The 23,376-nt window shown below is 41.9% G+C and overlaps 1 protein-coding gene across 1 annotated transcript; it reads right to left on the bottom strand.

Annotated features, from left to right (window-relative positions):
* Positions 1–10,507: 10,507 nt before the first annotated feature.
* On the bottom strand, positions 10,508–22,548 carry LOC133538047 (uncharacterized). Its single transcript, XM_061879303.1, has 7 exons — positions 22,403–22,548; positions 14,872–14,994; positions 12,947–13,063; positions 12,827–12,883; positions 12,590–12,757; positions 11,032–11,145; positions 10,508–10,957 (listed from the first exon to the last, which is right to left on the bottom strand). Exons 2-7 carry the CDS (start codon positions 14,992–14,994, stop codon positions 10,910–10,912), a joined length of 627 nt encoding a protein of 208 aa, XP_061735287.1. The 5' UTR covers positions 22,403–22,548; the 3' UTR covers positions 10,508–10,909.
* Between the last annotated feature and the right edge of the window lie 828 nt (positions 22,549–23,376).

Here is a 23,376-nt window from a genome sequence, read left to right as displayed (position 1 = left end):
TCGACTGTCGGTTTTAAAAGTGCTCCCCTCTGGTCAACATATGAAACAACAAGTGTGTGAACATTTTGAAGTGCTCCCCCTCTGGCCGACATATGGAATAACAAGTGTGTGTAAGAAATTGAAATGCGGCCCCCCGGGCCAAAATTTATTTTAAAAATTAAATAAATATGTATATAGAGACATACTGTAATAACTTGAAGTAAATAATGAAGATTAAAAAACAGTTACCAAGAATTTTTTTTTTTTTACTAAAAGCTTACTTTTTTTATATGTGCATAGTAAGTACATATTATTAATGTTGTAAATACAAATCTTTATATATCTAGAAAGGGTGGTCCTAAAGAGGTAGGCATTTCTCAGAGTTCTCAAGAAGGTAAAAAAATACAAGAACGTGTGTGTGTGTGTGTGTTTGTGTTTATGTGTGTGTGTGCGTGCGTGTGTGTGTGTGTGTATTTGAATGTCACTTTCACAGTCATGTGAGCACATTGGTTTGTCTGACATCTGTTTTGTTGGAGGTTTGATTGCTTGACTCATTAGGTACACTTTTGCAATCTAATAGGATCACATTCTAAATTTAATAATGCTTGGTTTTATACAAATAATAGTTGCAGGCCATGACATACTTTCTACTGTTTTACGCTTTCATGGAGCCAAATACAGTATGTTATATTTCAATATAATATAGTACTACTAATAATTTATATTCACCAATATATTGAGAACATTTCAATAAAATCTAATGTATTACACAGAAACAGCATTCAAATATATAAAAAATAAATAAAAAAAATATAATTATAAGAATATGACACAATAATAAACAAAAAACAATAATAATTTAACAAAATACAAAATAAGAAATATAATCAAGACTTTTGTCATAATAAAAATAATAATATACCCATTAAGAGACTGTGTCTTCGATTTGAGGTACCATCAAAGTATTTGGACCTATAGAAGCACTTTCATTCTTCTGGTCACAGTAAATATATGCAGAATTAATCACACACATTGTAACTCCTCCCACATGACACCACTCAGCCAATCAAAGTGTGTTTACCAACCCACCCGCACGCTGAGCATCAGCTCCCCACAGGGCTGTGTGCTGAGCCCCCTCCTCTACTGCCTCTACACCCGTGACTGCAGTCCAGCCCACAGTGACAACCTTATCGTCAAGTTTGCTGACGATACCACAGTGGTCGGGCTCATCTCCAGGGGTGACGAGGCTGCCTACAGGGAGGAGGTCCTGAAGCTGACGGCCTGGTCTTCGGAGAACAACCTCGCTCTCAACACCAGCAAGACCAGAGAGATCATTGTCGACTTCAGGAAGAACAGCACCGACCCTGCCCCCCTCTACATTAACGGCGAGCGTGTGGAGAGGGTCCACACCTTCAGGTACCTTGGGAGTCCACATCTCTACCGACTTCTCCTGGACAGTCAACACCACATCAATCATCAAGAATGCTCAGCAGCGGCTACACTTCCTGAGAGTCCTCAGGAAGTACAACCTGAAGCCTGACCTACTGCTGACCTTCTACCGCTCGTCCATCGAGAGCCTGCTGACCTACTGTATTACAGTATGGTACGGCAGCTGCACTGCAGCAGACAGGGAGAGGCTGCAAAGAGTGGTCAAGAAGGCTCAGAAGATCATCGGCCGCCTTCTCCTCTCTCTGATGGACATTTACACGTTCCGCTGCCTCAACAGAGCCAGTGCCATCATCAAGGACAGCACCCACCATGGCTCTGACCTGTTCCACCTGCTGCCCTCTGGGAACCGCTACAGGTGCATTAAAACCAAGACAGACAGGCTAAATAACAGCTTCTTCCCCAGGGCCATAATCACCCTGAACGGACTGCCCCATAGACCCTCATAACTGCCTTCTCTTCGGTGCAATAACCCATTCCACCAACCACCCTGTTTTTTCCATGTAGATATTCATGTATATATTCATTTCACCCACTGTATAGAATGTACATTTGTACAGAGTATATAGAGTCACATTTGTACAGAGTGTATAGAGCAGTGGTTCTTAACCTGGGTTCGATCGAACCAGTCGGTGAAGCTGCTCAAGTTTGCGGACGACACTACTCTCATCGGGCTCATCTCGGATGGCGACGAGTCCGCCTACAGGAGAGAGGTGGACCGGCTGGCGTCCTGGTGCAGCCTCAACAACCTGGAGCTGAACGCCCAGAAAACAGTGGAGATGATCATGGACTTCAGGAAAGTCACAGCCCCACCATCCCCCCTCTCCCTGATTGACTCTCCCACCCCCGTTTCCTGGGCACCACCATCACCCAGGACCTCAAGTGGGAGCCGACCATCAGCTCCCTCATCAAGAAGGCCCAGCAGAGGATGTACTTCCTGCGGCAGCTGAAAAAACTGAAAGTGCCGACTGAGATGCTGGTGCAGTTCTACTCAGCAGTCATCGAGTCCACCCTCACCCCCTCCATCACCGTGTGGTTCCCCGACGCCACAGTCCGGGACAAGCATCGACTGCAGCGCATGGTACGTGCTGCTGAGAAGGTGATTGGCTGCAAACTCCCACCCCTCCAGGACCTGTTCTCCTCCAGGACCAGGAGGCGTGTGGGTCGGCTCACAGCTGACTCTTCTCACCCTGGACACAAAATATTCTCCCCTCTTCCCTCAGGCAGGAGACTACGGTCCATCCAGACCCACACCTCCCGCCACCTGAACAGTTTTTTCCTCTCGATCATCAGACACGTGAACAATAACAAGATCTGATAGCTCAATTACAGCTCATGTTATTTTATTCTGTGTTATATGTCTTTTATGTTGCACGATTGCGCCACGTAAAATTCCTAGTTTGTAAACCCGTTCTCAAACAATGGCAATAAAACATTTTCTGATTCTGAAACAATGTTCCGTCTAATTTTCCATCTGATTAGCAGGTGTGTAATTTATTGTGGTTCATGCACACTTCATTTTGTGCAACATTGTTTTGAATTTGAAAAAAGAAATTGGTATTTTTCACTTAAGAAGGGTTCGGCAAATGCGCATATGAAACTGGCGGGGTTCCGTACCTCCAACAAGGTTAAGAACCACTGGTATTGAGTGTACATTTGTACAGAGTGTACATTTGTACAGTGTATAGAGTAAACATTTTTACAGAGTGTATAGAGTTACATTTGTACAGACTGTATAGGAAAGTGGTTCTCAACCTTTTTTCAGTGATGTACCCCCTGTGAACATTTATTTAATTCAAGTACCCCCTAAGCAGAGCAAAACATTTTTGGTTGAAAAAAAGAGATAAAGAAGTAAAATACAGCACAATGTCATCAGTTTCTGATTTATTAAATTGTATAACAGTGCAAAATATTGCTCATTTGTAGTGGTCTTTCTTTAACTATTTGGAAAAAAAGATGTAAAAAATAACTAAAAACTTGTTGGAAAATAAACAAGTGATTCAATTATAAATAAAGATTTCTACACATAGAAGTAATCATCAACTTAAAGTGCCCTCTTTGGGGATTGTAATAGAGATCCATCTGGATTCATGAACTTCATTCTAAACATTTCTTTAACATCAATATTCATGGAACATGTCCACAAAAAATCTAGCTGTCAACACTGAATATTGCATTGTTGCATTTTTTTTCACAGTTTATGAACTTACATTCATATTTTGTTGAAGTATTATTCAATTAATATATTTATAAATGATTTTTGAATTGTTTCTATTTTTAGAATATTTTTTAAAAATCTCACGTACCCCTTGGCATACCTTCAAGTACCTCCAGGGGTACGCGTACCCCCATTTGAGAACCACTGGTATAGTGTGTACATTTGCACAGAGTATAGAATGTACACTGTTCTCTTCCACACCTTTATTTGCACTTCTATATTTTTTTATATTTTTATATATTCATACATTGTTTTCTTGCATGCACACATCGCACTGTAAGGAATGGCCTCAATCTCATTAGCCTGCGTAATGACAATAAAACTGATTCTTATTCAATGTATTTGTAGTCACTGTATGCATCACTCATGTTTTATTATGACTCATCTATTTTGTAACATGCTAAGTGAGTAAGTGTACTTTTGTACTTATTTCCCTATTTTTCTGCACAATAACTCAAGTTAAGGTAACACTGGTGAGCAGAAGAGAAAAATTAAGTGATTTTTGGTCCAGAACATATTTTGTCATTATTGATTAATTTTTTGCCACTTTATGTTGTACATTTTTAGGAAATTTCCAGTTCATTTTCTCATCTATTATTACACCCAAAATGTGGTTTCTTTTACTCTTTCAATGTCCGTCTATTTGTATTTGTGTTTGACTTTCTCTTCTACTGTTAACAAATAGCCTTATTTTAGTTTTGCTGAGATTCAAAGATGGTCTGTTTTTGTCAATCCATCTCTTTGTATTCATTTCTTCTGGTATTATTTATATTAGCTTATGTGTGTTCTCTCCTGAAAAAAAAACACGTAGACACCTGGCACAAGACGCTGTTATTGGTGGCTCTTTAGTTTTGAAGGCGAACCTTCACGTCCCATACCTGTCTTCTTTACGGGTTGTGAGAAAGCGATGTAAAAAAAAACTTTCCACAATTCTCGCAGCCCTATGCTGCACAACAGGGCATTTTTACACTTTAAAAAAACTAACTACTCTCGCTATTGTGTTGGATCCACTTTGGACTGGACTCTCACGGTTGTGTTGGATCCACTATGGATTGAACTTTCACGGTATCAAGTTAGACTCGCTTGACATCCATTGCTTTCGGTCCCCTGGGGGGGTGCCCACATAGGCAGTCCTCTCCAAGGTTTCTCATAGTCATCATTGTCACTGTCACCGACGTCCCACTGGGGTGAGTTTTCCTTTCCCTTATGTGGGCTGTACCGAGGATGTCGTTGTGGATTGTGTAGTGGTTTGTGCAGCCCTTTGAGACACTGGTGAATTAAGGCTATATAAATAAACATTGAGTGATTGATTGAACGAGTAAGCGCCACAAACACCTAGCATCAGCTCAAATTTGGTAGCAGTCATGTCGCCCTGTAGTCACGTGAGTGCCTTTTGACCAGTCATTGAGGAGATCGCCTGAAACCGAGTTGGCCAGACTCTCTCTATACACAACTCTGGTGTTTGCAGAGCCATACTGTCACCTAGTGGCCTTTCACTGCTATTGCATGAGCATTGCAAAACATCTGCGAAACGGATTACTGTGTTTAAAAAGAATGTATGATTACTTGTATTGATCATGTTGTACTGAGCAGCCAGACAGTTTCCTATGTCGCAATGAAGTCTATCTGTGGTTCTATGGTTATCGTCATACTTTATCTTTATGTGTTGACATCCACCACCCTTATTTGAAACATTAAATACGTGAGTGCTTTAATTCATCAACATTGCGGAAGTAAAATGGAATAAATGACGCAGCACTACTTTTATGAATTTTGCCATTGTTTGTTATGAGCTTTGCTGTTGTCACAAGACAGTTTATTTACATTTGACTACCAAATTAAACTGCATACTTAGACTGAGACAAACACAAGATTTTGCAGAATAATACAATGCTTAACGCGGGGGTCACCAACATGGTGCCCGCAGGCACCAGGTAGCCCGTAAGGACCAGATGAGTCGCCCGCTGGCCTGTTCTAAAAATAGCTCAAATAGCAGCACTTACCAGTGAGCTGCCTCTATTTTTTTAAATTGTATTTATTTACTAGCAAGCTGGTCTCGCTTTGCTCGACATTTTAATACTAAGAGGGACAAAACTCAAATAGAATTTGAAAATCCAAGAAAATATTTTAAAGACTTGGTCTTCACTTGTTTAAATAAATTCCTTTATTTTTTTACTTTGCTTCTTATAACTTTCAGGAAGACAATTTTAGAGAAAAAATAAAACCTTAAAAATGATAATAGGATTTTTAAACACATATACCTTTTTGATTCCTTCCTCGTCTTTCCTGATAATTTAAATCAATGTTCAAGTAAATTTGTTTTTTTTTTATTGTAAAGAATTATAAATAAATTTTAATTCTAATTCTTCATTTTAGCTTCTGTTTTTTCGACGACAAATATTTGTGAAATATTTCTTCAAACTTATTATGATTAAAATTCCCCAAAAATATTCTGGCAAATCTAGAAAATCTGTAGACTCAAATTTAAATCTTATTTCAAAGTCTTTAGAATTTCTTTTAAAAATGTTGTTCTGGAAAATCTAGAAGAAATAATGATTTGTCTTTGTTAGAAATATAGATTGGTCCAATTTGTTAATAATTCTAACAAAGTGCAGATTGGATTTTAACCTATTTAAAACATGTCATCAAAATTCTAAAATTAATCTTAATCAGGAAAAATTACTAATGAGATTCCATAAATTATTTTTTTAATTCTTTCAAAAAGATTCGAATTAGCTAGTTTTTCTCTTCTTTTTTTTTGGTTGAATTTTGAATTTTAAAGAGTCGAAATTCAAGACAAACTATGTTTCAAAATTTAATTTTCATTTTTTTTGTGTTTTCTCCTCTTTTCCATCCATCCATCCATCCATCATCTTCCGCTTATCCGAGGTCGGGTCGCGGGGGCAACAGCCTAAGCAGGGAAACCCAGACTTCCCTCTCCCCAGCCACTTCGTCTAGCTCTTCCCGGGGGATCCCGAGGCGTTCCCAGGCCAGCCGGGAGACATAGTCTTCCCAACGTGTCCTGGGTCTTCCCCGTGGCCTCCTACCGGTTGGACGTGCCCTAAACACCTCCCTAGGGAGGCGTTCGGGTGGCATCCTGACCAGATGCCCGAACCACCTCATCTGGCTCCTCTCGATGTGGAGGAGCAGCGGCTTTACTTTGAGTTCCTCCCGGATGGCAGAGCTTCTCACCCTATCTCTAAGGGAGAGCCCCGCCACACGGCGGAGGAAACTCATTTCGGCCGCTTGTACCCGTGATCTTATCCTTTCGGTCATGACCCAAAGCTCATGACCATAGGTGAGGATGGGAACGTAGATCGACCGGTAAATTGAGAGCTTTGCCTTCCGGCTCAGCTCCTTCTTCACCACAACGGATCGGTACAACGTCCGCATTACTGAAGACGCCGCACCGATCCGCCTGTCGATCTCACGATCCACTCTTCCCTCACTCGTGAACAAGACTCCTAGGTACTTGAACTCCTCCACTTGGGGCAGGGTCTCCTCCCCAACCCGGAGATGGCACTCCACCCTTTTCCGGGCGAGAACCATGGACTCGGACTTGGAGGTGCTGATTCTCATTCCGGTCGCTTCACACTCGGCTGCGAACCGATCCAGCGAGAGCTGAAGATCCCGGTCAGATGAAGCCATCAGGACCACATCATCTGCAAAAAGCAGAGACCTAATCCTGCGGTTACCAAACCGGAACCCCTCAACGCCTTGACTGCGCCTAGAAATTCTGTCCATAAAAGTTATGAACAGAATCGGTGACAAAGGACAGCCTTGGCGGAGTCCAACCCTCACTGGAAATGTGTTCGACTTACTGCCGGCAATGCGAACCAAGCTCTGGCACTGATCGTACAGGGAACGGACCGCCACAATAAGACAGTCTGATACCCCATACTCTCTTAGCACTCCCCACAGGACTTCCCGAGGGACACGGTCGAATGCCTTCTCCAAGTCCACAAAGCACATGTAGACTGGTTGGGCAAACTCCCATGCACCCTCAAGAACCCTGCCGAGTGTATAGAGCTGGTCCACAGTTCCACGACCAGGACGAAAACCACACTGTTCCTCCTGAATCCGAGGTTCAACTATCCGACGTAGCCTCCTCTCCAGTACACCTGAATAAACCTTACCGGGAAGGCTGAGGAGTGTGATCCCACGATAGTTGGAACACACCCTCCGGTCCCCCTTCTTAAAGAGAGGAACCACCACCCCGGTCTGCCAATCCAGAGGTACCGCCCCCGATGTCCACGCGATGCTGCAAAGTCTTGTCAACCAAGACAGCCCCACAGCATCCAGAGCCTTAAGGAACTCCGGGCGGATCTCGTCCACCCCTGGGGCCTTGCCACCGAGGAGCTTTTTAACTACCTCAGCGACCTCAGCCCCAGAAATAAGAGAGTCCACCACAGATTCCCCAGGCACTGCTTCCTCATAGGAAGACGTGTTGGTGGGATTGAGGAGGTCTTCGAAGTATTCCTTCCACCTATCCACAACATCCGCAGCCGAGGTCAGCAGAACACCATCCGCACCATACACGGTGTTGATAGTGCACTGCTTCCCCTTCCTGAGGCGGCGGACGGTGGTCCAGAATCGCTTCGAAGCCGTCCGGAAGTCGTTTTCCATGGCTTCCCCGAACTCTTCCCATGTCCGAGTTTTTGCCTCCGCGACCGCTGAAGCTGCACACCGCTTGGCCTGTCGGTACCTGTCCACTGCCTCCGGAGTCCTATGAGCCAAAAGGACCCGATAGGACTCCTTCTTCAGCTTGACGGCATCCCTCACCGCTGGTGTCCACCAAGGGGTTTTAGGATTGCCGCCCCGACAGGCACCAACTACCTTGCGGCCACAGCTCCGATCTGCCGCCTCGACAATAGAGGTTCGGAACATGGTCCACTCGGACTCAATGTTCAGCACCTCCCTCGTGACATGTTCAAAGTTCTTCCGGAGGTGGGAATTGAAACTTTGTCTGACAGGAGACTCTGCCAGACGTTCCCAGCAGACCCTCACAATGCGTTTGGGCCTTCCAGGTCTGTCCGGCATCCTCCCCCACCATCGCAGCCAACTCACCACCAGGTGGTGATCGGTAGAAAGCTCCGCCCCTCTCTTCACCCAAGTGTCCAAAACATGAGGCCGCAAATCCGATGACACAACTACAAAGTCAATCATGGAACTGCGGCCTAGGGTGTCCTGGTGCCAAGTGCACATATGGACACCCTTATGTTTGAACATGGTGTTTGTTATCGACAAACTGTGACGAGCACAAAAGTCCAATAACAAAACACCACTCGGGTTCAGATCCGGGCGGCCATTCTTCCCAATCACGCCTCTCCAGGTTTCACTGTCGCTGCCAACGTGAGCGTTGAAGTCTCCCAGTAGGACAAGGGAATCACCCGGGGGAGCACTTTCCAGCACTCCCTCGAGTGTTCCCAAAAAGGGTGGGTACTCTGAACTGCTGTTTGGTGCATAAGCACAAACAACAGTCAAGACCCGTCCCCCCACCCGAAGGCGGAGGGAGGCTACCCTTTCGTCCACCGGGTTGAACTCCAACGTACAGGCTTTGAGCCGGGGGGAAACAAGAATTGCCACCCCAGCCCGTCGCCTCTCACTGCCGGCAACGCCAGAGTGGAAGAGGGTCCAATCCCTCTCGAGAGAAGTGGTTCCAGAGCCCTTGCTGTGCGTCGAAGTGAGTCCGACTATATCCAGCCGGAATTTCTCGACTTCGCGCACTAGCTCAGGCTCTTTCCCCCCCAGTGACGTGATGTTCCACGTCCCAAGAGCTAGCTTCTGTAGCCGAGGATCGGACCGCCAAGTGCCCTGCCTTCGGCTGTCGCCCAGCTCACAATGCACCCGACCTCTATGGCCCCTGCTATGGGTGGTGAGCCCATTGGAGGGGTGACCCACGTTGCCTCTTCGGGCTGTGCCCGGCCGGGCCCCATGGGAACAGGCCCGGCCACCAGGCGCTCGCCATCGTGCCCCACCTCCGGGCCTGGCTCCAGAGGGGGGCCCCGGTGACCCGCGTCCGGGCGAGGGAAATCTGGGTCCATGGTTTATCATCTTCATAAAGGTCTTCGAGCTGCTCTTTGTCTGATCCCTCACCTAGAACCTGTTTGCCTTGGGAGACCCTACCAGGGGGCTTTATGCCCCCGGACAACATAGCTCCTAGGATCATTGGGACACGCAAACTCCTCTACCACGATAAGGTTGCAGCTCAGCTCTTTTAAATTGTTCAATTAAGTGTTTCTTTCATCATTTATTCTCTACAAAAAACCTTCCATAAAAGGAAAAAAAAATGTACGACGGAATGACAGACAGAAATACCCATTTTTCATGTATTTATAGATTTATTTATTAAAGGTAAATTGAGCAAACTGGCTATTTCTGGCAATTTATTTAAGTGTGTAGCAAACTAGTAGCCCTTCGCATTAATCAGTACCCAAGAAGTAGCTCTTGGTTTCAAACAGGTTGGTGACCCCTGGTTTAACGTTTACATTCTACATTGTCAGAGAACACGACATATACAAGTTGATGTATTAGTATATGAAAAGGTCCTGTTTCTTCACAGAGGTATTTAACGTGCCATCTTGTGTTCTCAGTGATGACGAGTCCATCCCAAAACCATTCTTGATATACAAGATATTTAAAAGTATTGTCAGCCATTTTTCCTGTTCTGTGGCCTAGAGCGGCAGATTTTGGACGAAAGACGACATTATCCCCTGGCCTGGACCTCAAAATATATTGAATAAAAAACATCACTTTTTTTCCCCCATGCGCATATTACAAAAATGTCGTTTTTAATGATCTACATAAAATTACACAAGTGTTCTACCATAACTGAATTATGTAATTTCACACTCAACTCAAATATGATTTCATACAGTCATTATTTTATTAAAAAATAAATACATAAACAAAGGGGGAATTGATTGTTACCAACACTCTCATTAAACATGAATGAAATATTAGTCTTTTAAAACAGTTTTATATTGTGTAATCATTTTATACTTTTGTCCATTGAAAAAACCATCATGACTTAGTTATTTACAGTATTATTTAGCATTCTCATATATTTAAATAAGATATAAAATATATATTTTTTTATTGTACATTTATTATCATTATTAGATAACCATTTTATAGTCAACACGTGTATTACTTCATGTAGGTAAATGAGTGGTACATTTGAAATATTATTGCTAGTCTAAATCCAGATGTAGTGTAATGAGTACAGTATGTGGAATTACCCACTAAGATGAAATCTTGATGGTGTTATTGATCAGATGTTTGAGCGTTGATGGTGGACAACACTACAGTGGCCTAAAAGCGGAGGACAAACATCATTGTTGATGGTTGAAATGAATAGTGACGCATCAGCAGCCATGTTTGTGTACCTGAGTCTTGGTGGAACGCAGAGCAACTCCAGCCAGCACCGACATCACCAACACAATAATTAGACCAACAAACATATAGAATATGAAGATGGCTTCAATTGATATTGCAAGGGCCTAAAAATAAACACAACAGGTTGGATTATTAGTTATTGATTGACAAAGTCACACAGGCAAACATAATATATTGTCTTGCTGGTAGTTTATGGAGGGCCAAATGGGACAAAATTAAATGATTACTTGAATGTGTCATTAATGAATCATAGTTAGAATTAATTAGGTAACTATGTTAAATATGTCATTCATTTACTTGATGTAAAGTGACATTTAATGATATAATCATTTAATGAATCATTGATTTAATCTTTTAATTATTTAATTAACTATTTCACAATTTCATCATGTATCTAATAATTTAATTAATGACACATTTAAGTAATTATTCAAATATATATTAATGTATTTCTTTTTGTCCCATAGTAGTTTCCAGTGGTATGTATCTGCATATGCAGGTATTCCTAATGATGTGGCCTGTAATTATTCATATATATATATGAATGTATAATTTATAAAAATGACATAAGCTAGAGCTATATTTTTTTATATTACAACAGAGAATCATTACAAGACTATTTAATTTTATTTGGGAATTTAAATCATTCTTTTGTTTTAGTTGAGTACTAATATAACAGCAATCACATCTTTATTGCACAACATTACAAGACTATTTTCTTATTTTAGTATTGTCCTGTTTTTGTAAAGTTGAATGGCAATTTACATTCACTTAAAAATAGTCATTAGGAATACGTTTTCATTTTTTTAGTGCCATCATCGAACTAAATTGTACTTTTATATAATTTTCAAAGCATTATATGCTATTATGCATGTCCATTTTTTGTATCATTTATGTTATTGATTTTTTTGTTATATTATTGTTCTTATGGTATTATTTTTATACGTTTTGAATTAACATTAAATTAAAAATACAAAATTCTAATAAAAATGTATTATACATTTTGGCTTTTATTGGTAAATACCGCCATCAGAATTTTTCAGTTCAATTAGAACATGTTACTTAACTGCATAGCAGGACCATTCATGTTTTTAATAATGATTATTATATATAATACTAATGATATTTATTGTTATTCCATTTTTGATTGGATTCTTTATTTTTGTAAAATATTCTTGTTGTTATTGCAGCACATCTAGCTTTAATCTCTGTCCACGAGACAATTATAAATACTAACAATACAAATATTACAGTATTAAAAGTGTACTATTTAATGTGTTCCCTTTATTGGTAATTATTTTTAATTCAACATAATTATGATAACTTAATTAAATTTTTTTTGGGATATGAAAAGGATATGGATTTATTGTACTATATTTCACATGGTATGTGTTTATTTTTTCAAACGTCGCACAGCATTGTTATTGCAATTCATTGTAATTTTAGATAATCATTATAGCGTTACATACCTAAATTGTGTGTATAGTTTGAATGCTAAAGCTCCATTTCCTATAAGTTTTTAAAGAAAATATTATAAAGAGGCATTACCTCAGCATGTGACGCCCATGTGTCGTCCTCGATAGCAGTCGTGTTTTCCGTGTCATAAAGGTCAAAACCCGTTCGAAAACGATGGTTTTCAGTGTTGGGAATGAGAAAAAAAATCATCAAACTTGAGAATAGGATGGTCACGATGCTGAGAGCCAAGGATGCTGTCACCTAAAAGTGGAAAAGATGGACAAGATGAAACCTTGACCATTAAAAGAAACTAACAAAATCTAATCTTACAGTTTTCTTGGTTGGGTTGTGCTCTGTGATGATATACAGAACACCACATGCCATGAACTGCAAGGAGAAGAAGACAAGAACATCAAATGTGTCCTGGCAGTGCTTCACCTGTGACCTCACCTTTATTCCAGTGATGTATCCCAGCGGGGTGACTCGCCACAAATGGTGAGCGGGATGATCTACTCCCATAATAATGGACGCAATGATAAAAGATACCCCTAAAATCACAACAGCCACCTGCAAATCACAGGGGACACCAGCAGTCAACAATAAAACAGCAGTAAGTAAAAATTGGACCTTCCTCTTAGGGATGGGTAACGTTCATATTGGAACTGATACGGTACCGATTCTCAGTACTTGGGAATCGATACCGGTACTCAACGGTACTCATTTTTGGTGCTTTTGTGTGTTAATAAATTTTGTTTGATAAAATTAATTTTTTTATTGTAACATTTTAAAATGACTTGATTATCCTAACTGCTGTCCAGGTGTTGTATCTTGTTTCATTATCACATTTCTGAGTATCAGTTGCAATTGCAGTTGCAAGTCCAAGATGGCAGTAGTGTATAATTAATTGATGGTGTGTTGGTAATTTCAGTCGTTGTCTGCTACATCATACAAAGTGGTAATACTGTAAGTATTGTACTAATTACGCACCAGCTGTTTGATTGTGACGTGCCTCTTAGTTGTAGTTTTCATTAACAAATTTGAAAGTGTTGATATTAAAAAGTTAATCAGTAGCGTGTCAATAGAAAAGCCAATGTGTATTAGCATCAAGCTAGTGCATTTGTGGAAAATAGGAGCCTTACTTAACTGATATTAAAGCTCTTTGGAGACATGTTGGCAAAAATAATCTTTCTCAGCTGTGGTTTTCCCTATGGGCTGCCACGTACTCGGTTGTAATACACTTTTTCACCACGCCTGGCAGTAATGACAATATCAAACAAACAGAAGAAGTCTGGAGCTCGTCACAGAGAAGTTTAATAAGCGCAAAAATTATGACTAATGCGGTGAAGCTGTAATTTTCATTTGCACTTTCACTTTTTTGATGGTTTATTTTAGAAACATATACAGTGCAGGCCAAAAGTTTGGACACACCTGCTCATTCAGTGTTTTCTTTATTTTTATTTTCACGACTATTTACATTGTCGATTGTCACTGAAGGCATCAAAATGAACACGTGGAGTTATGTAATTAACAAAAAAAGGTGAAATAACTGAAAACATGTTTTATATTCTAGTTTCTTCAAAATAGCCACCCTTTGCTTTGATTACTGTTTTGCACGCTCTTGGCATTCTCTTGATGAGCTTCAAGCTTGAAGAGGTAGTCACTTGAAATTGTTTTCATTTCGATGCCTTCAGTGACAATTTACAATGTAAATAGTCATACAAATAAAGAAAAGGCATTGAAATGAGAAGGTGTGTCCAAACTTTTGGCCTGTACTGCATATTATTGTATTTATTCAGTTAGAATTCATCCATCTTAGCGCTGTGTAAATTTCATTTACATTTATGTTTAATAATTTTTAATGAGTCCCTTCTCTTGCTGTGTATTTGATTAGTATTTATTTTTGTAATCACCCCGACCTTAACCTTGATCTTTGTGATTAAACATGGTTTCATATCATTTGACAAAGTGTATCATGTTTAACTGCAATCAAGTAAGAATACCATTCAAATCAAAAGTAAAATAACTCATTCAGTGTTAATATTTGAGTGGGCCCCGGCCCCGAAACCCAAAAAGGTTTAGAACCCCTCCTGACCTTGAGGTACTTTGGCAGTAGTGCTGCTGGAGTGATGGCCAAGTGTTGGCGTGCAAAAAGCCTGCTGAATTGGCAGCTGAGTTAGCAATGGGGTGTGATGTCACGCGCAACCCAGCTAACGAAACATGACACCGTTGGTTTTACGTAAATCGGTTCCCGTTAGGACCGCAGTTTTTGGTCGCTGCCAAAAAAGTACTGGATTCTGTACCCATCTCTACCTCCTGTAACAAATTATGGTGATGTTTCAAAGATTGTGAACAGGTTTGGTTGTGTGATGTCTCACTCCAACACTCTGAGGTTGTGCCTTCATGAAGCGATGTAGAGGTTTACTTCCTCCCACTCTGTTGGCTTGAAGACTCTCATTGTTCCCAGCGGGAGGACTCGCAGAGAAGAGCTCCACAGACATCTAGATGTGAACATGAAGTCTAATTTGTCAAAAACATTTTTCTTACAGTTTCCCAAACCCTTGACCAAGGTTCCTTGATAAGCAAACATCCCAAGAAACCAAACAGTTTGAGAGAAAAGTGCTGCTCAATGGAAGATGGATTACCATGAATTAATTTACGTGGACCCCGACTTAAACAAGTTGAAAAACTTATTCGAGTGTTACCATTTAGTGGTCAATTGTACGGAATATGTACTGTACTGTGTAATCTACGAATAAAAGTTCAATCAGATTGTTCAACAAGTGAAGACGCTTGCTCTCGGCACTAAGTCACACAAAAGTCACAATTTATCCATGGTTGTTGGCACAAAGTTAATTTGGATTTTGACAAAATGAAGGCCAGCATTTTTTTGGCTTGTTCTGTATTTTCTGGTGTCTGGTCACTAAACATGGCAGGAATGCAGCGGCGGAGTGCATCATATACAGCCGGAAATTGCCCCCAAATTATATTTTGGCAAAATAAAAGCATTCGTTTTATTGCAAGAACCGTGGAGTGTGTATAGAACTACAATTACACTTGTTATTTTGGTCTAATTCATCAGTAAAACAGATGTCTGAAGGAGTGCAATTGGATACTTCTGGTTTATGTGAGCCATGAACGTGAAGGGATTCATGTCTATATATGGGAGTTAGTTTTTATTTTAAGTATAGTAGATTTTCAGTTTAAAAAAATAAAAAATAATACAAATAAATAGCAAATAAGAATTGAAAGTGGTTATTTCTTCAACTGTGTATTACAATTTCACCTTTCTCGCATCAATAAAACTGGAAAATGAGAGCGGTTTCTTCAAAATCTTGATGTAGCAGATGAGTTTAGCGGACTGTCCAAACATAGCGGAGACAGTTTTATACTACACCTTTTATCAAGAGCACCGATCCACATATCTGCAAGTGGGTGCTTGGTGTGTGTGTGTATTAATGTTGTCCCGATACCAATATTTTTGTACGAGTACCAAAAGTATTTTGGTATAATATTGGTATTTGGTATTAAAGGCCTACTGAAATGAGATTTTCTTATTTAAACGGGGATAGCAGGTCCATTCTATGTGTCATACTTGATCATTTTGTGATATTGCCATATTTTTGCTGAAAGGATTTAGTAGAGAACATCCACGATAAAGTTCGCAACTTTTGGTCGCTAATAAAAAAGCCTTGCCTGTACCGAAAGTAGCAGACGATGTGCGCGTGACGTCACGGGTTGTGGAGCTCTTCACATCCTCACTTTGTTTACAATCATGGCCACCAGCAGCGAGAGCGATTCGGACCGAGAAAGCGACGATTTCCCTATTAATTTGAGCGAGGATGAAAGATTTGTGGATGAGGAAAGTGAGAGTGAGGGACTAGAAAAAAAAAAAAAAAAAACTAGACGGCAGAGCGATGCAGATGTTATTAGACAAATTTACTAGGATAATTCTGGAAAATCCCTTATCTGCTTACTGTGTTACTAGTGTTTTAGTGGGATTATATAGCTGTACCTGTACAACCTGAAAGTCGGAGAGGGTGTGGCCACGGGTGTGGTGACCGCCAGTGTCTCCGAGGGAAGCCACGTTTCTCGACGAAGCGAAGGCAGCCGGGCTGAGATTTTTTTTTTTCCCCCCTCCTCCACGGTTTAAGCATCCAACGGTCGGTGGCGGCCGGTGGGAGGAGGCAAGAGAGTACGCAGCTGCAGGCGGAACGACGCAAGCTCTCTGCTCATGTCTACCACCATTTTCTCACCGAAACCTGCCGGTTTACATGTGGTAGGGAACCATGTTCGCTTGACCGCTCTGTTCCATAGTAAAGCTTCACTGTCATCTTTCGGCAATGTAAACAAGGAAACACCGGCTGTGTTTGTGTTGCTAAAGGCGGCCGCAATACACCGCTTACCACTTACATCTTTCTTCTTTGACGTCTCCATTAGTAATTGAACAAATTGCTAAAGATTCAGCAACACAGATGTCCATAATACTGTGGAATTATGCGATGAAAAGAGACGAGTTATAGCTGTGAACGATGCTGAACCAAAATGTCCTCTACAATGCGTGACGTCACGCGCACGCGTCATCATACCGCGACGTTTTAGCATAATACTTCCGGGCGAAATTTTAAATTGCAATTTAGTAAACTAAACCGGCCGTATTGGTATGTGTTGCGATGTTAATATTTCATCATTGATATATAAACTATCAGACTGCGTGGTCGGTAGTAGTGAGTTTCAGTAGGCCTTTAACAAACAATCTTAGGGTACATTAAACATATGTTTCCTTCTGCAATTTTGGCCTTAAATAAAATAGTGAACGTACAAGACAACTTGTCTTTTAGTAGTAAGTAAACAAACAAAGGCTCCTAATTTAACTGCTGACATATACAGTAACATATTGTGTGATTTATCATTCTATTATTTTGTCAAAATTATTAAGGACAAGCGGTAGAAAATGAATTATTCATTTACTTGTTCATTTACTGTTAATATCTGCTTACTTTGTCTTTTAACATGTTCTGTCTACACTTCTGTTCAAATGTAATAATCACTTATTGTTCTGTTGTTTGATACTTTACATTAGTTTTGGATGATACCACAAATTTGGGTAGCAATCCGATACCAAGTAGTTACAGGCTCATACAGTGGTCATATTCAAAATCCTCATGTATCCAGGGACATATTTCCTGAGTTAATAAACATAATATAGATTAAAAAAAACAAAAGAAGATTTTATGATGTTAAAAAATATCGATGTAATCATAGTAGTATCGACTAGATATGCTCTAGTACGTGGTATCATTACAGTGGATGTTAGGTGTAGATCCACCCATGGCGTTTCTTTATATTGTGGCGTCCCGGAAGAGTTTGTGCTGCAGGGAACGTGTTTGTCATTTTGTTTAGTGTGGTTACATTATTGGGCACATTGAAATCTTGGTTAGACTTTATTAATTATAGACTATATGATTTGTGACTTTTTTAATGTGTAAATAACACCAAACTTGTCACAAAATTAACAACAAGACTGAATATTAAAAAAATTATTGTAAAGATTGAAAGTTGCCAACAATCCCACGTGGGTGCCCGGCATTGGACGTTACCTCCAAGAACTCCTCGCACCACAATCTGCATCAAGAAACCTCCATTCCACAAATACACAACAGCTGTAACCAACGTTCCCTTTAAGGTACGCGCCTGTGCAATTGCACACTGCTCACGTGTCCTCTGCGCACGGCATATCTAGGCCGCGCACAAAATCGAATAAAAAGATAAGCGCATAACAGTGTGCACATCTGCTGTCGCTCACATGTGCGCCACTGAAGGCTCAAGGAGTTTTGGCATTTGCTTGCACATGAAAAATTGGAGGGGAAAATTGGCTGTAACTCTACCAACAGTCTACCCCAGGGCAGCTGTGGCTACAGATGTAGCTTACCACCACCAGGTGTGAATGAATAATGGGTTCCCACTTCTCTGTGAGCGCTTTGAGTATCTAACAATAGAAAAGCGCAATATAAATCCAATACATTATTATTATTATTATTATTATTACTCAATAATTCCAAAATGCTCTTGCACGCACATGTGAAATGGATGACTGCATTGGAATTCTTGGTCTGTTTTGAAACTATTTTAGCTATTATGTCTGGATTTGAGGTATTTTTAAATCTGCCCTTGAATGAAAGTTTTTACCTCGATCCACTTATGCACTTTGACATCTTTTCACACTTTTAATCTTGCTGTACATGTCACATGTTGCAATGACAATTAAACATCTATTAATCCGAAGCAGGGGTGTCAAACGGTGAGGATTTGGCTCGTGAACAGGTTTTATCCGGCCCGCGAGAGGAGTTCGCTAAATATAAAAATGAGCTGAAATTTTTTAAGGACATAAACTGCTGTTCTAAATGTGTCCACTGGATGTCTCAATAGTAATTATTTGTATCCCCCGCTACAAGAGTTGCATGACCTCAGACGGAGCGGAGTTATGTGCCGTGTAAAGAGATCTCCTGACGATTGAGGGAACCCCTCATGAAACAGTTCTGTAGAGATGAAGTAGTCTTGTGATTTTTCCCACACATACATATCGCGCTCTACCACGGTATCGAACACTATTCTCTGGATAATCCAATTAAGACATACATATATACATACATACATATATACATATATATACATATATATATATATATATATATATATATATATATCTATCCATCCCATCCATCCATTTTCTACCGCTTATTCCCTTTTGGGGTCGCGGGGGGCGCTGGCGCCTATCTCAGCTACAATCGGGCGGAAGGCGGGGTACACCCAGGACAAGTCGCCACCTCATCGCAGTATATATATATATATATATATATATATATATATATATATATATATATATATATATATATATATATATATATATACACATATACACATACCATCCATCCATCCATCTTCTTCCGCTTATCCTAGGTCGGGTCGCGGGGGGCAACAATGTAAGCAGGGAAACCCAGACTTCTCTTTCCCCAGCCACTTCGTCTAGCTCTTCCCGGGGGATCCCGAGGCGTTCCCAGGCCAGCCGGGAGACATAGTCTTCCCAACGTGTCCTGGGTCTTCCCTGTGGCCTCCTACCAGCTGGACGTGCCCTAAACACCTCCCTAGGGAGGCGTTCGGGTGGCATCCTGACCAGATGCCCGAACCACCTCATCTGGCTCCTCTCGATGTGGAGGAGCAGCGGCTTTACTTTGAGTTCTTCCCGGATGGCAGAGCTTCTCACCCTATCTCTAAGGGAGAGCCCCGCCACACGGCGGAGGAAACTCATTTCGACCGCTTGTACCCGTGATCTTATCCTTTTGGTCATGACCCAAAGCTCATGACCATAGGTGAGGATGGGAACGTAGATCGACCGGTAAATTGAGAGCTTTGCCTTCCGGCTCAGCTCCTTCTTCACCACAACGGATCGGTACAACGTCTGCATTACTGAAGACACCGCACCGATCCGCCTGTCGATCTCACGATCCACTCTTCCCTCACTCGTGAACAAGACTCCTAGGTACTTGAACTCCTCCACTTGGGGCAGTGTCTCCTCCCCAACCCGGAGATAGCATTCCACCCTTTTCCGGGCGAGAACCATGGACTCGGACTTGGAGGTGCTGATTCTCATTCCGGTCGCTTCACACTCGGCTGCAAACCGATCCAGTAAGAGCTGAAGATCCCGGTCAAATGAAGCCATCAGGACCACATCATCTGCTAAAAGCAGAGACCTAATCCTGCGGTCACCAAACCGGAACCCCTCAACGCCTTGACTGCGCCTAGAAATTCTGTCCATAAAAGTTATGAACAGAATCGGTGACAAAGGACAGCCTTGGCGGAGTCCAACTCTCACTGGAAATGTGTTCGACTTACTGCCGGCAATGCGGACCAAGCTCTGGCACTGATCGTACAGGGAGCGGACCGCCACAATAACACAGTCCGATACCCCATACTCTCTGAGCACTCTCCACAGGACTTCCCAAGGGACACGGTCAAATGCCTTCTCCAAGTCCACAAAGCACATGTAGACTGGTTGGGCAAACTCCCATGCACCCTCAAGAACCCTGCGGAGAGTATAGAGCTGGTCCACAGTTCCACGACCAGGACGAAAACCACACTGTTCCTCCTGAATCCGAGGTTCGACTATCCGGCGTAGCCTCCTCTCCAGTACACCTGAATAAACCTTACCGGGAAGGCTGAGGAGTGTGATCCCACGATAGTTGGAACACACCCTCCGGTCCCCCTTCTTAAAGAGAGGAACCACCACCCCGGTCTGCCAATCCAGAGGTCCACGCGATGCTGCAGAGTCTTGTCAACTAAGACAGCCCCACAGCATCCAGAGCCTTAAGGAACTCCGGGCGGATCTCGTCCACCCCCGGGGCCTTGCCACCGAGGAGCTTTTTAACTACCTCAGCGACCTCAGCCCCAGAAATAGGAGAGTCCACCACAGATCCCCCAGGCACTGCTTCCTCATAGGAAGACGTGTTGGTGGGATTGAGGAGGTCTTCGGGTCCATGTTTTGTGTTCTTCATAGAGGTCTTCGAGCTGCTCTTTGTCTGATCCCTCACCTAGAACCTGTTTGCCTGGGGAGACCCTACCAGGGGGCATAAAGCCCCTGACAACATAGCTCCTGGGATCATTGGGACACGCAAACTCCTCTACCACGATAAGGTGGCAGCTCAGAGAGGAGATATACACATACATATACATACATACACATATATATACATATACATATAATATATACACATATATACATATATGTAGAAATGGATGGATATACAGTATATATATATATATATATATATTATATATATTTCTACCGCTTATTCCCTTTGGGGCCGCGGTGGGCGCTGGTGCCTATCTCAGCTTCAATCGGGCGGAAGGCAGGGTACACCCCGGACAAGTCGCCACCTCATTGAAGGGCCAACACAGATAGACAAACAACATTCACACTCACATTCACACACTAGGGCCAATTTAGTGTTGCCAATTAACCTATTACCAGGTGCATGATTTTTGGAAGTGGGAGGAAGCCGGAGTACCAGGAGGGAACCCACGCAGTCACCCATCCATCCATCCATTTTCTACCGCTTATTCCCTTTGGGGCCGCGGTGGGCGCTGGTGCCTATCTCAGCTACAATCGGGCGGAAGGCGGGGTACACCCTGGACAAGTCGCCACCTCATCGCAGGGCCAACACAGATAGACAAACAACATTCACACTCACATTCACACACTTGGGCCAATTTAGTGTTGCCAATTAACCTATCACCAGGTGCATGATTTTTGGAAGTGGGAGGAAGCCGGAGTACCCGGAGGGAACCAACGCAGTCACGTATATATATATATGAAATACTTGACTTGTTAATCTAGGGGGAAATATACTCCTCCCCTCTTAACCACGCCCCCCACCTCCCGAAATCGGAGGTCTCAAGGTTGACAAGTATGCCTGCCCTTGACCATCGCCTGAAACCCAAAAGTGCCCGGATGTACCTCTCGGTCACGTGATTGTAACCCACATATACAGACCTGGAAAAAAAAAAAAACTTTTTTACAGGATATTCTTTGATTTTGAAAGTTTAGAGTCAGGATTGTGCAATCAGTGCACAACAAAGATGACATCATAAAGTCTTGCCCACATGTTTCTCATTTAGAGACTTTGCTAGGTTGGGAACGCTCAACACTCCCAAAACACAAGTTTACTTTTAAAACCACTAAGATCTATTCAGCAGCATCACTTGACGCGTTCTAGAACGTTCGCAAAGATGCCAGTTTGTCTCCCAAGGCAAACTTTCGTCAACAAAAAAGGTCGAAAAAAATAAAAAGTCAACAAAGCAGTGAAAAAATAAACAAGTTAAAAAAGGAGAAAAAGAAAAGTGGACTCAAACCTTTTTTCCAGAGCAGCAACACTGCAGCCTTGCTCTTCATGTAGTGACTCTTCCTCTTCATAGAGTGACTCCTCCTCCTCTTCCTCCTTCTTGTAGACAAGCTGTGTGCTTCGTAGACGATTCGTTCTTTTGGACTACACTCAGACCTCTGTGGTCACAATCTTGTCTTGTTTCCCCCACAACTGAAGGGACATCCGATAGTTTTGTTGCACAAAGAAGCTTTTCTATTCCTAAAGAGTGTCGGACATTTTAGAAGGGGATGACTTCATGTCCATAGAAGGAGTAAATGACTCAAGATGTCTTCTGTCCTTTTGTCTTGTACTAACTGAAAAATGGTATAGTTTGCCATTAAAAATCTAGGTTCCCTTTGACAAAAATGGCATACAGCAGTACAACAGTAATAAAAACCTTTTTATGGGAGATGGGATTTACGACGCCAGAACACCATCCATCCATTTCTACCACTTGTCCCTTTTGGGATCAGCTATCTCAGCTGCACATAGGAGGTAGGCGGGGTACACCCTGGACAAGTCGCCATCTCATCACAGGGCCAACACAGATAGACAGACAATATTCACACTCACATTCACACACTAGGGCCAATTTAGTGTTGCCAATCAACCTATCCCTAGGTGCATGTCTTTGGAGGTGGGAGGAAGCCGGAGTACCCGGAGGGAACCCATGCATTCACGGGGAGGACATGCAAACTCCACACAGAAAATCCCGAGCCCGGGATTGAACCCAGGACTACTCAGGACCTTCGTATTGTGAGGCAGACGTACTAATCCCTCTTCCGCCGTGCTGCCCGACTGAAAAATCACAGCACGATAACTTAAAAATGAAGCTGACTTCAGATTGTTTTCTTTGTTTAAAAATAGATCAAACACATTCTGAAATTGTACAAATCATAATGTCGTTGGTTCTTTTTTACACTTACATATTGCGGTTAATTGTATTATATCTTTATTTGTCGT

Source organism: Nerophis ophidion, linkage group LG02, assembly GCF_033978795.1.
Source record: "Nerophis ophidion isolate RoL-2023_Sa linkage group LG02, RoL_Noph_v1.0, whole genome shotgun sequence".
Taxonomy (NCBI): domain Eukaryota; kingdom Metazoa; phylum Chordata; class Actinopteri; order Syngnathiformes; family Syngnathidae; genus Nerophis; species Nerophis ophidion.
Note: the sequence above shows the minus strand (reverse complement) of the source record. Positions and strands in the feature narration are given on the sequence as shown.

Bases quoted from the DNA above. Each gene is read 5' to 3' on its own strand.
- LOC133538047 (XM_061879303.1), bottom strand. From the start codon at position 14,994: ATGTCTGTGGAGCTCTTCTCTGCGAGTCCTCCCGCTGGGAACAATGAG. The intron at 13,064-14,871 runs GTGAGACATCAC...TGTGATTTGCAG, and splicing joins CACAACCTCAGAGTGTTGGA to GTGGCTGTTGTGATTTTAGG. The intron at 10,958-11,031 runs GTACACAAACAT...CTCCGCTTTTAG, and splicing joins TGCGTTCCACCAAGACTCAG to GCCACTGTAGTGTTGTCCAC.